Source organism: Sander lucioperca, chromosome 2, assembly GCF_008315115.2.
Source record: "Sander lucioperca isolate FBNREF2018 chromosome 2, SLUC_FBN_1.2, whole genome shotgun sequence".
Lineage (NCBI taxonomy): Eukaryota > Metazoa > Chordata > Actinopteri > Perciformes > Percidae > Sander > Sander lucioperca.
The window spans coordinates 14,943,070-14,959,225 of NC_050174.1; the positions used below are offsets into that span (position 1 = coordinate 14,943,070).

The 16,156-nt window shown below is 44.3% G+C and overlaps 1 protein-coding gene across 4 annotated transcripts in view; it reads right to left on the reverse strand.

Annotated features, from left to right (window-relative positions):
- setbp1 (SET binding protein 1) overlaps nucleotides 1-9,784 on the reverse strand; it is a 52,840-nt gene extending 43,056 nt beyond the window's left edge. The window contains exons 1-2 of one of the 4 annotated variants that reach the window (XM_035993794.1): nucleotides 9,039-9,784; nucleotides 2,283-2,869 (exon numbers count right to left, since the gene is read on the reverse strand). In XM_035993794.1, the coding sequence (XP_035849687.1) occupies nucleotides 2,283-2,711 (429 nt within the window). In that variant the 5' untranslated portion in view covers nucleotides 2,712-2,869; nucleotides 9,039-9,784. Of the gene's footprint in view, nucleotides 1-2,282; nucleotides 2,870-4,170; nucleotides 6,460-9,038 lie in introns of those variants that run through there. The other 3 variants (XM_031309265.2, XM_031309269.2, XM_035993786.1) reach the window with 3 other exon arrangements.
- Between the last annotated feature and the right edge of the window lie 6,372 nt (nucleotides 9,785-16,156).

The following is a 16,156-nucleotide window of genomic DNA, read 5'->3' on the forward strand; positions in this document are numbered from 1 at the left end:
CCCTCCCCTCCTGACACACAGCCTCACACACACCACAAAGAGAGTATTTAACCTCAACACACACACACGCACACACACACGCACTAACACACACACACACACACACACACACACACACACACACAAGGGAGACAGAAAGCAGCCCAGCCTCTCTCTTTAACCCGTTCCTCTCCAGTGAGCCTGCCTGTATTACACCCTTGGGGTGGCAGGTGATGGGTGGATGGAGGGAAAGGATGTAGGGGGGATGGGGGGGGGGGTAGAGGGAAGGGGGATGGGGGATGTGACTGAGGGACAGAGTGTAGGGGATGAAGGGTTGAAACTGATCTGAATCCACACCAACACATCCTCCCCTCCCCAAACCCCAAATCTCAATAGAGACCAGCTTGCTACCCCTGTCACTATGACAACCTCTGTCAATCATACTGTAGCAGTAGGCTTCCAAATGGGGACCGATGGTGCTGGATTAGGAATGGCTGCCCAAATATCAGAATGCAGGGTTTAGCTCACTCATGGATTTAAAGTGAACATTTTAGTGGTAAACATGCCTTTATTTACAGAAATGCGACAGCAGATCAGACATCTTCATAGTCTACTCTGTGGTGAGAATACGCATCCTGCAAACAACTAGCTGAAATTAACAAAGCAAAACCCACATACTTTCGTTCCAATTTAGTTGCAATTTCATATTTGAATCACCACTCAGACTTTAAGCACAAGGTTGGTGATTTCACCCAATGTTCCAATTGTTTGTAAAAACCCAACACACATACATTTTTGGCTTATGAAGCAATGCATTTCCAACCCCTTGTCACCTATTGCAAATGCCTACTGGTTTTTACTAGTCCAACCAACCTTGTTTTATCAACATAACATTGTTTAGAGCCCTGAGGAACTAAAATGATCCAGTAACTCATTAGAAAAAAATGATTAGCAGAAAAACTTTGTGAGGCAGAAATATGTTTTTTTCCGCCTCTCTTGGTAATTATCTTGTGACCCCTTAAGATTAATCTTCTCCCTACTCCTTTTTTGGTTTCCAACCCCCCAAGTTGGGAAACAGTAATGTAAAGTACGTACAATACATCTGTATACATCTGGCTTCATGACACTACAGTTAGCCTATTGAGAGGCATATTGGCTGACTACTGTATTTCGTTTAAATTTCGTTTAGATTTTCAGTTTAAAAGGTGGTGTTTTTATATGACCGGTTAGACATTTAGAAATTTCCCTCAATGACAGATCCTTGATGATGCTGATTGGTTATTTTTGGGGGTTGCATCAGACCCCTTTTGAACACAGACATAGAGTGGAGATATATCTGACCATGCAAATACCTCGTGAGCCCCTTGAATTTGAGTTAAAACCACAAGACTGAAGCACAACAGAGCAAAATGCGGCCCAGCATCACGTTGACAACATGACGCCTTCGCTCCTGCTGGGCCTGTCGAGCTCAGTGATATCGAGATGGCTTTCAGGTTTGGACACACACACCACTGTGTAGGTCAACACACACTACAAACACTAGATTCCCCCAAGGACCTGTACGTACACAGTGTCACACACACACCAAACACCGGTGTAGTGTGTAACGGGTGTGATGGAGGAGGGGGATGAAGGGGCGTGACCCGCAAGAGCTGACTTCGTTAGAGGAGAGGAGAGGAGAGTAGAGGAGGGGGGGAGGAGAGGAGAGGAGAGAAGAGTAGAGGTCTCCGTGTATATGACCACAAATGGAGAGAGCAGACACCAGCTGTCACTTGCTTATGTCAGCCCTATTCTCAGCTCCTATGTGAGCGTGTGTGAGTGTGTGTGTGTGTGTGTGTGTGTGTGTGTGTGTGTGTGTGTGTGTGTGTGTGTGTATGTGTGTGTGTGTGTGTGTGTATGTGTGTGTGTGTGTGTGTGTGTGTGTATGTGTGTGTGTGTGTGTGTGTGTTTGTGTGTGTGTATGCGTGTGTGTGTGTGTGTGTGTGTGTGTGTGTGTGTGTGTGTGTGTGTGTGTGTCACTGTGTGATCTCAGCTAGCCATGACTGGTTTCAATTACACAGCAAACTTTGACCCTGTGTAACCAAGCAGGGAAACGAGCTACTGAGAGAGAGAGAGAGAGAGAGAGAGAGAGAGAGAGAGAGAGAGGTAAAGAAAGAGGTGGAGCGTATGGGAGAGGGAGCAGTCAATTCAAAGATGTTCAGATAGAAAGGAGTTACACCTGTGAAGAACATACTGTACATGAAATACTGCACACCTACTAAATACACACATAAGGGGTAGCACTTCCAGGGATGGTGACTTACCCTTTTTCTGGGGGGTCCTCGTTCTTCGTCTTTCTGGCCCCGCCCTGCCCCGCCTCCTGTCCGTCCCTGCCGCCCCCCTTTGCCCTCTCCAACCGGAGGTCTGATGGTCATCCTGATCTCCGGTGGACAAATGTAGTTCTCAAGGTTCTTGGGGGGCTTCTTGGTGCGCTTGGTGGTCTGAATCTTCAGCTTTAGACTTCCTTCCTGGAAACTTGCTTCCTTGATGGAGAACTCCTGCTCCTCCAGAAGCCCCTCTACCTGCTCCTCTAGCCCCTCCCCTTCGCTGATGGCACCGTTAATCACATCATCACTGCGCGCCAAACTGATGCCCCCTGCTCCTTCCTGGTCCTCTTCATTTGGCCCCACCCTGCCTCCCTGTAACTCCGCCTCTTTGGGTCGGGCCGAGCCAACCAGATCCCTTGGCTCCATCCACGCTCCAGCCAGAGCCAGTCAGGATGGGGGAAGCTGTGGCAGCCAGCCAATGGGAAGATAGAGAACAGTAATCTGTCGGGCTGGTTGGTTGTTGTCAATCAGCTACTGGGGTTGGGTTGGTTGTCCCACAGGAACACAGCGAAGCCAGGGACAGTCTGCGGAGAGAGCAGGTAAATTATATGATGACGAAAAGAAGAGCTACTAAGTCCTGTCATCCCCATAGCTTCAATTCCATTCTACCTCTCAGCACAGGCATGTCTGCTGTCATCAACATCATTAGCTACCGGTTATGTATGAAGACAAACACACAAGCTCATCACAGAACTGTGGGGGCATGCTGCAGCGCTCTCATTTGCATTTTGTACTTCGCATAAACAAACACATTTTTGACATCCACTACCACTTGCCTTCCTCTCTCCCTACTCTCTTCTTTACTCACTCTTTGCTAATCCTTATCTCCCTCCCTTTCATTCTATCCCCTGACGGATCTGAAGCAGAGCCGTGCAAACACTAGAGTGATCAGTGTGCAAAATAAGACATTCCTCTTCTCTGCTCTAAAACCAGGCTGAAGTTAGCCTGAGGACACAAGACAGAAAAAATGAAAGAAGCTGACTTCTGTTTTTTCCTTTCACCAGAGCGGGGAAGGAGGGAGGGAATCACACATGGGGAGAAAGGAAGGCAGCAGAGAAAGACGGAGGGAAGGAATCTAAATTCTTTCCCCAGATGTGGTTTACGAGCTGGTCTGGAAAAACCAGCGTCTGAACTGTTTTACACACGCATGCATTGGCATTGATACACACATGCATGAAAAACTCCATGCGCATAAATACACATACAAATGACAGTGTTGCTGTCACCGAGTACACTTATTCACCCCTGCTGCTATTTCTGATCTCTAGAGGAAACATTGTCATAGCCATTTCTCACAGGATTTGTTTTTTCCTTTTTGGATCATTGCACATGCCGGTGCAGATATATATTACATACTTACATCAACACATGTATGCACTTACACAGTCTTACTTACACACAGGCTTATAAACAGAAAGCAACCAAAACAAACACTGGACTACACTTCTCACTACAGCTCCAGGGAATCCCATCAGTCAATATGACATGAGGCATGACTGAGCTGAGAGTGGGGAATTCTGTCTCACACACTGAGCTTAGACTGACACCATTTACACTTATGTGAACCTAGACTAGACCACTACCTGCGGACATGACTCAAGTAAAAGCTTAGCGCTTGCTGCAGACTTAAAATGACCTGAGAGCACAAAAGGTTTACAGCATATACTGAGTGTGTATATTTGTGTGTGTGTGTGTGTGTGTGTGTGTGTGTTTTCTCTGTGTGCACTCCTGTACCAGCCCACGCTACTGTACTAACAGCTGATCCCCAACATAATACCCAACAGGCCTCATAGCACATGCTTAGAGTCCATCCATCCACATATACCCGCTTATCCTTTTAGAGGATCCCAGCTGACATTGGGCAAGCGGTGGGGTACAGGACAGGTCGCCAGCCAATCACAGGGGACACATACACAATTTGGAGTCCACAATTAACCTAACCTGCATGTGGGAGAAAAACAGAAAACTCAGGGAAAACCCATGCATCAGCCGGCAGGTTCAAACCCAGAACCTTCTCGCTGTGAGGCGAAAGTGCTAAACACTGTACCACCATGCTGCCCCGTGATTACAGTGTGATTGAATAATCATAATCCACAGCGGTATTTCAGTGTAAGACTGCACATAAACAGTGTCCAACCCTAAGTTCTAAGTCAATGGTTAGTCATTTTTCTTCTGCATTTGCTAGATTAAATAAAAATGAAAAGGTTTGTTTCTACAAACCCTCTCTTTAGCCGTAAAGTTTATCAATCTGAAACCACAGTGTTTCAAAGCTGACTCATTAGAGTTATTGATGTAGGTTCTGCAAGTCCCATGGTGGTTAAATATGAAAAATACTTAAAGAACCATAACAGTTTGTTCTGCATGTTTAAGCTTATGAACTCCACATCACTTATACTACACGGCCAACTTTATACTGCCAGCAATTTTCCAAAGCTTACTATATTTCAGATTGATTTCCAACCTTCCTGGAAGTAATCCATTTTCATTCATCAAGTGCAGTATTGAAAAGGAACTTTAGTCCTTAGTCGGCTTGATTTTTATGTTGAAGTCACATTATTTTCACATTCTCTCTTCTGAGGAGAGACTGTTCTGTAAATTATTCCCTGTTGTTGCCGTCGGGTAATCCTCAAAAGGTGAACGGCAACCTATTTCACGCAAGAAACCACCAAGTTCCTGTTATTCTTTTTACACTGTCATTGTTTGTCTTTTGAGTTTGATTTCAAGACAACAAAGATTTTGAGTGCAATGCTTTTTGGCAGTCTAAAATATCAGATGTCAGAGCCTCCCTAATTTAACTCTTTCACTAAACACTGTCTTCAAAACATAGCCTGCTCACTGTATAACCACAAGACAAAAAGGTTGACATCCATCAGTAACTTTGATGCACAAATAAAGGAGGCTAAATGTTCAGTTTGATAGATTACCTATCTCAGAAAAGTCTCAGCAAGATGATTTTTACACTCTATTAAAACCAATATAAACCACTGACTGCCTGGAAGTTAGGAAATCAGTCCAAAAACGTATGGTATTCTTGGGGAAATGGTAAGCAGTAATGTACAGTACAGGCTTGCATTTAATGGGCAAAAACATGCAAAACAACCACTTTGGTGTCTTAGTAACTTCTCAGGATTCAAAGTTTTACAGGGATAACCAAAAGATAGAGAGTCTAGGCTCAGTCCCAACCTGATCGTACAGTGCCCACATGCCCATGTTTGGTCCTCCAGGAACCTCCCAGTCCCTAATGTCAGCTTGGTGACTCGCCCTCATGGCATGTGTGAAAGCCACCCTGTCTGTCATGTGACATGTGAGGACAATGACAGGAAAAAGAGACAGCTGCCAACCACAACCACACCATCACACATCTAGAAGAAACCTATCCTCTTTGGGTGGTTCTCTTAAAACTCACTACACCAACCATAAGCCAGTATGACAACGAAATGGCGTCATACATTAGTGCAATCTTCATTCTGGGCCATTACTGTGTAAACTACTTAGCTGGGTCATGACTATTCCTCCTCCCTCCCTGCTCGCTGCCCTAAGCTGTGTTAGTTCTCTGTTACTGGCAGACAGGCTGAGAGTTTATGTAAGTCTGACCCCTCCTCGGGCCTCCCTCGCCTACCCTGAGCCTCGCTGTCTCCTCTCTCCTCTCTCTCTCTCTCTCTCTTACACACACAAACACACTGACACACACACACACACACACACACACACATACACACCTCAACTAGCCTCAGACAGCAGGGTGATTGTAAGAGGCTAGACCCACTGCATAAATAGCTTTATTATGTTCTCAAAACTACCAGCGCTAACCAGCTTCTCTCTCAAATAGCATAAGGTTATTCCCTGTGCTGGATGTGAGAGGCAGTGAATGAGACACTCCTCCAACATTTTGCCTTGTCCTTTGAAAACAATTATGATAACGAATTGATAATGGAATACAGATGGACAGAACAGAGATAGTGAATGATACAGACACACAGACAAAACAGAGGTAGTGTCTGAGTGTGAGTGAGAAATAGACAGAGAGAGAGAGAGAAAGAGGGAGAGAGGGATGGCAGCAGAAACACAACCTTTTAAGGCTGCATACCCAACAGCCCCAGTGCCTGAGGTGGACTCACAAATAGTTCATACACACATGCAGACAGATGTGCACACACACACACACACACACACACACACACACACACACACAAACACACACACACAGGCACACCCATTTACACATCCACAAGCACACCAAACGCCCATGTGATTGCACAAGGTGAAGAGTCTCTTCCCCCCCCCCCCCCCTTTTCTTTGATGTGAGGGTGTAGTAAAGGCTCGGCCATCCCTGGCTGTAGATCTCAGAGGGATGATGAACATTGTCTGTCTGCCATTTTCATTTTTCATTTATCTCTTTTTATCTTTTATTCCAGCCCTCTAGTGAAGGGGCAATCACATAAACCAATGTATGTAGAAGGATCCAATCTTTGGTTGGAGACAAATCAAAAGGAATGGCCTCTGCCTTTTAATACTTCCAAATCCAGTGGGCACGAGCATGAGTTTTTAAATTGGAAGTCTATTAGTCCTCTGCCTCAGAGCAGAGAAAGGTGAAGGAAGCCATCTTTTTAGCCTGTCCACATCAAAGAGCGTATATGAAATACACTATGAAATAATTGGATTTGAAATACAGAATAAAACCCTTTCTCTCCCCAGTTCAGCATGGATGGCACAAGCATGTGTTCAGCTGTAGGGCAGCTAGAAGGACAATCATAAAGTACCATGTGTGGGACAGCAATAATAGAAAATGATGGCCTTGCAGGCGCTCTGTGCAGTCCCACATGCACACACTCCTCTGGATGAGCCATATGTCAGGTAGCACTAAAACCATCCTCACCTAACTACCCCGCAGAAGCAGATGAATGTTAAACCATTTTAACTGCAGCAGAAGCCACAAAATGGCTGTCAGCAAAAACACCTCCCCTTCTCCCCAACTGTCTTCCTCCTTCCCCTCACCTCACCCCCTCCCCAAACCTCTGTTCTCTCCCCTCTTCTCCGTGCTACCTCTTTCCTTTACCCTCCACCTCCTACCTCTCCCTCCCTCCCTCTTTCTGTGTGCTCTGCCAAAAGGTGCTCCAGTGCTGATATTCTGTTAAGAGAGCCTGCCAACAGTTAGATTTGTCCTTGGATGGCGTTCACATTCCCTCCTCCCCCTCTGTGATCCTACTTCGACCCGAGGTATCCAGCTCAGAAGGGGCTACACCTAATCGATTTCTCATGCTTTATTTTAAGGTGTCATGGGCATCTCATTACTTAATAGGGGGTTTAATAGCCTGCTTCATACTTTTACGCCACAAAAACACTGCCAGAGTTTCAACTCCCCCAAACCTGTTAACAAGACAAGATCGATGGTTCCCTCAGAGTCTAAATCACCTCTATTATCCATCCCTCAACCCCATTTCTTTCCATCTAGTCACGCACTTCTCTCACAATTGCCTCTCTTCTCACGCCCTTGTTCTTCTTTTTTCATCCAGTGCTCATTTCCACACCTTCAATCCCATATATCCTGGAGACCTGGCTATTTTTCCACACTTTCCCTGACTCATCCGGGCTTGTTTATTTATCTTCTGGTGCTGTGGTTGTGACTGAGGTTTCTTGGGGCTGCTGATAACAGTGGCATACTGCCATTCACTTTCACCACTCACCTTCCTCCACACAGCCAAAGCAACGGCCACCACTTTTGGCCGCACCATTTCTGACATCCACCTGAAACTGATCAGCTATTGATAAATGTAACCAGAGCGGAGTAGCACTGGCTCTACCATGCCCACTACATGGAATTTGTATGTATGCTGGCATCTCTGTACTGTAGGCTATTGTGGCATGTGTAGACTATGTGCTACAAATAAATAAAAAAAAACAGAATGAACGCAAAGTGAGGAATGAAACACTCCTGGCATACTTAGTATGCTTAACCTTGCAACTTCCACAGCACTTGACATCATATATGGCATTTGTCTCTCCCCCAGCCTCTACCACTTGACCACAACGAGTTAAAAACCACATCCAACCACATAGGATAGGCTTCAGTTAAATGTGACATAACTCATGCAAGACTGAAGGAGAAACAACCATATCTGCTGCATGTCAGAGACTAGTGATGCTATGTGATGGACTATCATGTCAGTGAAGATGCAGGAGGTCCACCCAAGTAGAGAAAACATTTGAACTAAGAGCGTGAACAGCAGTGGTTGAGCTGATCCTTGATCAATGTGTAGTGGACACTTTACCCCATTGACCTAATTAGCTGTTTTATGTTACTGCGACCTAATTACCAAGGTATTACACAGTGATAATGGCTGGAGACTGAGTGGTACAGGATTGTTTGGGGTGGTCCGTGTCTACGTGCGTGAATGTGCGTGTGGTGCTGTGAGTAGCTACGTCCACTCGTGCGTGTGTTTGGTCGGAATTTGTTGGCATGTGACTACAAGCAATTCGACATATTTCATGTCAATTAAAGAATAAAATGGCACAGGCAATATATAAAAAAAACTACATGTAGGTTAGGTAGCATGTAAAAAGCAAGCATGTAACGTTAAAGCAGACACACAGCAGCTAGGCTATAGGCTAACATTTATAAAAGCATTAACACATTTATAGGAAAGGTGTATTCAGGTGTGGAATGTGGCCATGCAGTCAACCGGGGCTACTTACCCATGTCTAATGTTGTCACACACTCGGCTCTAACGTGTAAATATTTTATCAAGATCATTTACAATCCATTTAGACACATTTTACACAAGCGACGGATGGGATGACAGCCTCCCGGGGAGCTGTCAAACGGTGCCAGAATATATGTATATAAATATATTTTTTTGACAGAAAACCCCGAGGAAAATGGCGTCAACTGTGCTTTGGAAAGAAAAAAAACGAAAATGGGATTTTCAGCCGATCTGATGACAGAAGCAAGGTAGCCGCACAGGGAGAAAAAAATCCAATCGCAAACTTGGCGCTTATGTCCAATTCCTCACAGAAATAAGATCTTTAGAGGCTCTTGCGGATTGACTCGTGTGGTGGGGATCCGCGGCGGTGCAGAGTGCGTCTCCGGTGCCTTGCAGGATCGCTGGTCACTCGGGGAGCTGCACAGCGCTGAGAGCCCTCGCAAATCCGCTACTCGGTTGGTAGGGGAGGAGGGGGGAGTAGGAGTAGGACTATTACTGCAGTCAAAACAAGCCCGCATCCGACTACAAGCCCAAATCCAGCGGGAAAATGTCAGCGGCAAAACCGCGCTTTCAGCCGCCAGTAGCCTACGGGAGACTGAGGAGCCGAGGCAGGAGACGGTGGTTTAGGTCGCTTTTCCTCGCCGGTTGCATTGGTTCAGGATTTTCTCTCTCACACTCTGTCTCTCTCTCTGCTTTTCCGATCGGTGAATGTCAGGTTCCGGAGCCTGGTGTCTGGTAATGATCTCACCCCGCAGACTGAAAGCTCTCTCTGGCCGAGCAGAGCAGAGGAGAGCCGAGAGGAGGAGCGACATCGCCTCCACCTGGCAGCAAACACATTCAGCGCGTCTCCTTTTGCGACCTTCCCTTAATTCCCATGGCCTTCTCCTGTGGGACTGTAATGTAAAGGGTGAAAGCAACATCTGGCAAAAAGGCATGTTGTTTTGACTGAGTCACTGCTGTTTTTTCAACAGGTTCAGATAGGCCTACCTACATAACTTTTATAGTGTCACCCTGAAATAGCCTAATTATTTTACCTTTCAGTATTGGATAAAAGTGTAAAAATGTCTGAAACAACGAAAATGTTTGATTGCCTTACAGAAATGATGTTAGATTTTGTAGACAGTTCAACACTTGTGCTTTTTGCTAAAAATAGTAATAGGCCTACAACATAATGAATGAAACAGTAGATGCAAATTCTTCAAACATAAATAGCCTACATAAAATGGATGAATAACATCCTAAAACAGATTAAACTGGTGGTGATCACAAAATAGGCCTATATCCTACTCCAAATAATTCTGATAGTTTTGAAACACTGACAGCGTGATCAGCTTTCCTGCAATTCCAAGACAACAGATTAAAAGTATGAGAAATAATATAATCAGGTGTTTCACTCTCTTCCTCTACAATAGAGGCAAACCTCTGCTGAGTCATTACTAAATACATAAATCTTATCAGATGTTGTTCTATTGCTCATCCTCGGGGGAGTTTTGGCATGAAACATTTTGCAAACCCTTGGGCTAACCTATAAATAATGTTTATCACCTCTGTCTTAATAGGAAATAGTTTGCCCATAAACCGCAACTATACTGGGATGACTTGAGATGATGTAATTTGACAGGCACAGTATAATTAAGTCCAATTTAACGTGTGTGTTCAGTGAGACAAAAGTTGCCACAACACACTTTTGCTTCAGAAGAAGACAAGGTGGGTGTGTGGGTGTGGTTGAGTGGATGAATAAAGGTAGATTTAAGTGTGTGTGTGTGTGTGTGTGTGTGTGTGTGTGTGTGTGTGTGTGTGTGTGTGTGTGTGTGGTGGTGCTTTCCCCTTGATATGTCAAATTACAGCAGGGTGGAAAATCCACATCAACGAACCTTTAACAAGCCACAGTTGTTCCATTACATTCATCATTGTCAGAAGTTGTGTTTATATCGTGTCTCCATGCAAACCTTGACCTTCCTTGTATGGAAAACATCCTTAAACATTAACAAGCAATGCAAATTATGTCAGATGACCTTTCCCTCTGGGTGCCCCACAGTTATTGTTACTCATCCCCGCTGTATGTATGTGTGTGTGTGTGTGTGTGTGTGTGTGTGTGTGTGTGTGCGGTGCGTGCCCACGTGTAAAGCACCCACTGAGAGGTATTTCATTAGCCAGGGTGGTATTTGTGATTGTGTGCTCAGTAGCATGTAAACACTCAGCTGTGTTTTAAACTTGTAGTTAAAAATCTGCAATGCCATCCGTGGTTTGGGTGTTGCTGCTTTTCACTTCCCCTGCTGTGGCACATTGATTAGAATCCCAAAACGTGTTATTTGTATGTGTGTATCTGTGTGTATGTTAGAGCATTTGGGATAAGTGTGTGTATATTGTGTTTAGAGTCTTTGTTTCATTGGGGGTGTTTTCATAACAATGCCACAGCAACTCTTTGTTGCCCATTTGCTCATTTCTCCACTTATGGGGCCAGTATTGTATTACTGCATGTGTGTGTGTTTGTGTGCATTTTACTTCTTTCTTTATGAGGACCAAATGTTTTGTAATGTTTTTTTTTTAATATATTTTATTTATTGTTCCTTGCTTTTATGTTGACTCTGGGTTGTTTCAGGGAATGAAGTTCAATAAGAAACTAGAGTTACGACTTGGTTCAGGGTTAAGCTGAGCTCTACATAGAAAATTAAATTAAATTAGGCTCACGGGTACTGTATAAAGACTACATTTAAATTTGGAGGTTGACGTTTGGGTTTTGGAGATGAGAAATAGAATTTGAAATAAATTTTAAGATCTCACAAATTTAGAATAACAAACGTGTGTGTGTGTGTGTGTGTGTGTGTGTGTGTGTGTGTGTGTGTGTGTGTGTGTGTGTGTGTGTGTGTGTGTGTGTGTGTGTGCGTGTGTGCGTGTGTACGTGTGTGTGTTCCCATTTATGTGTGTCTATTGATTTGGGATGTGTGCAAGAATACAAAGAGACCCCTGAGAGTGAGGGGTCAACAGCTGCTCCCCAACAACCAATCAATTGCAGTGTATCAGTAAACATTACACACAGACACACATGCGCACGCACACACACACACACACACACACACGGACACATACGGCACTCTGTTCTCGAATCTGTTGCCATGGATACCAGATACAGGCAGCCAAGAGGGAGCAGTTTTCCAGCTGAAACTGTAAATATTGAATTATGATGGGAAGGAAAGAGGCGGCAGTGCAGGGCAACGTTCCTGCCTGAATGATCTAAATATCTAGATAATCCTTTCTTCTCTATTCACCACTACAGGAAATCTGGTGCATCATTCATGTTCATCAAGTTCAACATAAAAAAGATCAGTCCTTAGGATTCAGACATTTATCTAACTCTCTATTACAGACTGAGAGCTGCCCCCATTCCTTCATCTCTCCCTGCCTTTTTGTCTGGAAGATCTTCCGTCCCTCAAGTGGGATGCAAAGTAAATGCTTCCCCATGCCTGACTTGCAATACATAAAAGTGAATCTCATTCAATCCACTTTAGCAAATGCTGAAGCTCAAATGTGGCAACAGTTCCTCTGTGGTTTCATTGATGGGGAGAACGGAGATTGAGATGAAGAAGTGAAGGAGGAGAAAAGATGATTAATAATGAATTAATAAATGCTTTGGCAAATGTTTTACTGTAAGTGGGGCCACTGGAGAGAAAGACTGAGAGAGGTAGGAAAGAGAGGCTGTGAAGGTGAATGTCAATAATTGGTTAACTGGTTTTTATGAATAATATAAGCAGTGGAATCAGCAGAGCTTAAATAATAATACCACACTGATATTCATAACAAAGCTACAGCACTTGACTGTGCCGGGAAAGAGAGCGGCGAGAGTCAATGCGTCAACCTTGAGCTGACATTGCGAGCAGGAGAGACTTGCGTTCAATCAATGAAGGGCTTCTCTCAGGGAGTCCACTAATCTCACCGGGCAGCAGAGGGTTCATCAGAGCTCAGAGACCCCTGGGACTGACAGAGGTAATGGGGTTAGCTGAGATAGAGGGAGAGTGTGTGTGTGTGTGTGTGTGTGTGTGTGTGTGTGTGTGTGTGTGTGTGTGTGTGTGTGTGTGTGTGTGCGTGCGTGCGTGCGTGCGTGCAGGAGAAAAGGTCTTTGCTGTGAGTAAGACAGTGATAGCGTGCACTTGTGTTTTGCAGATACAGGTGTGCGTAACAAAAGTGCATCTGTGTATATTGTGTGTGTGTGTGTGTGTGTGTGTGTGTGTGTGTGTGTGTGTGTGTGTGTGTGTGTGTGTGTGTGTGTGTGTGTGAGACAGAAGGAGTAAAGGCCATGCTGATAGATTGAGAAGTTAATGGGACGTGTGACAAGGTTGACTACTGAGGCCTCAGTGATCTGACTGGTTTAATTAAGTAAATGACCTCTTGGATAACACACTTCTATCTCCAGCTCCTGATACACTCTGATAAACCATATAACCAGAAGGGCCTACTCTTCTCCCTCAGTTACCTTCCAAAGACAACCCTGCTGTCTATCGTTGTATAAGACACATTCAGTGTAGCCGTGGCATCATGGGGGTTTAAATCCATCCTGGGACACATTTTACACATCCTCTCCTTGTAATCTCCAAATGTATTTCCCGAGTGTTAAATTAGACAAAAAAACTGAGCGTATAGGCTGCATACAGCAATTCATTAAAACAGAACTGCTAAGCACTCAGTGTACAGTCTCTCTGAAAGACTAAAGGGGCCACCTGCCATTTGCACATGCAGTCATACTTGCATATACAACAGTAGACACACACACACACACACACACACACACACACACACACACACAAACAAAGGGAGAGAAAGAGTTATTGGAAGACTTTGTTCTCCATTTGGGGCTGAGATAGATATTCTTCTAATGAGAGCGATAACGACGTCTGAGAGGAGATGCAGACCACAACAAAACAGCAACGCAGATGGGAGCTAAGACAACAACAAAGACAGCCCTAAATGCAGTTGACTGCGGACTCCCTGCTGGCTCTGTCTATGTGAAGAGATGACACTGTGCCCATCCCCCTGCTACTTATAGGGACATTATCATAATGTTGTCTCTGTATGAGCCCAGCTATCAAGTGGGCTCATCTTGAAGTCCTCCACAAGCCCCTGTGTATGCTGATGCCTCAGATGCTAGAGGAAGACAATGGTGAACAAAACAAAGAATTCTGCCCTAATATTTATTCAAACTGACAGTTCTGGTATCTAACAATGCAACCCAGGACTGACAGCACCAATTTGATGAATCTCTGCGTAGGCTGTAAACAAACAGCAGTAAGGAAGATAATGATTGTCCTTCTGTTTGTCCTTCTGCTTTCTTATTGTCTTGTCACTACAGACATCTGCAAAGAATACATGTGAAATGGGAATAGTGAATCATGTTGTGGACTGTGAGTTGATGCAGTAAGTCACTGTCGGAAGTTGGATACATTTGGATTCAAATCCTGGCATATGCGCTATAGTAAGGGGAAAAAAGAAGCAACAGATCAAGAGTGGGAGCATCTATTAGACACATGAATAATAAATTATTAGTTCTCAGAAACAGATATTGTTTGTCACGGCTTGTGCGAACCTTCACACCTCAAACATCCACCCTACAACATCCTGTTGTGTTATAACTGTGCATGTGGTCAGATACAGCTGCATGTGTGTGGGCCTATGTGAGAGAGTCAGAAACAGAAACAAAGAGGAAAACTCCCTAGATGACAGAACACTGCCACTTCCCCTGAGAGTGAGTGAGTAAAACCAAGACAGAGACGTGCAGCAGGTGTGTTATACAGCACTGGCTGTGAAAGCGCTGAATCACTCTTCTCCTACACATTCAGTCAGTGTATAAAAGTTCCTTTTAAATTTTATCTTTCCGATGTATTGACCTGACAGAGGGCATATGTTATGACTAAAATGTCAAATGAAGCAATGAATGACTAAAATTTGAAATGGAGCAAGACCAGCTACAGTAAAACAGAAAGAGGAGGTCTAATGTACAATAGCCAAAATTGTCGGACATCTTTTTAGATATATTCTTGAGGAGAGCTGAAGGTTTTGACCGTATTATTTTCTCTCAAAAATGACCTTTGCAACTTAAGATTTCACACTTTCATCAGATTTTGATCTTGTTTTTTGCATTTTTATGTGATATGCATGGTTTGTGGGTGGTGGCTTAAAAAATCAGATTGCCAGTTGTCAGTGTGTTTAACAGAACGTGTGTTAGGCAGAGTGATGCAAGGAGGAAATTAACTGTTAAAACAAAAATACATCTTCAGGGACCACGTGAATGGCCTCCTCTTCATCACCTTTAAAGACAACAGGCCAGATTATTTACAATCAGTGTACAGTGTTGAAGGAAGTGGCCACATATCACAGACACACAAACACACAGACACACACACATACATACACACACACGCACGCACACATGCACACACACACACACACCACGCCACACCACACACACAAAAGACACCTAGCCTGCATTAGTTGTTTACTATACACTGTGTGAACCCTGTCCTGTCTTTCCAGCAGCAGGATGTGGTGGTGCGACACGTCCTTGCTCAACAACACCCACTTCCTATAAGTTTGATAAACAGCTCTGTGGTTTCACTTTCCTCCTGCCCGTCAAACAGAGGTATATACACACACACACACACACACACACACACACACACACACACTCACACACCAGCTCAACAGCACCATCTGCTAATGTGACATATAACCAGAATGAGTTATTGTGCGTAATGTTACCCATGCTATCATGAGATTTACTGTGACAAACTGTATAAACGCCACCAGAATCACTTATGCCTCCATAACTCAGCTGCTGCTCTCCTCATCCACAGTCTCACAGAGAGACTGAGGGGAATGAGCACAAGAATGCCCTCAAATCATAACAGAATTAGAGGGGGACATCAATATGCCACATTTGTTTTAGAGGGAGTGATGTAAGTAGGTCTGAGTTATGTCCCCCACTGGACAGTTATGCTCCACGTTACAATAATGTAATGCCGCCTGTGCGTCCCTAAAGGTTGATGATACAATGCCAGTAAAGATTTAGACTACTGCTAGACTCTTCTCTTCGCTTCTCTTCTCTTCTCTTCTCTTCTC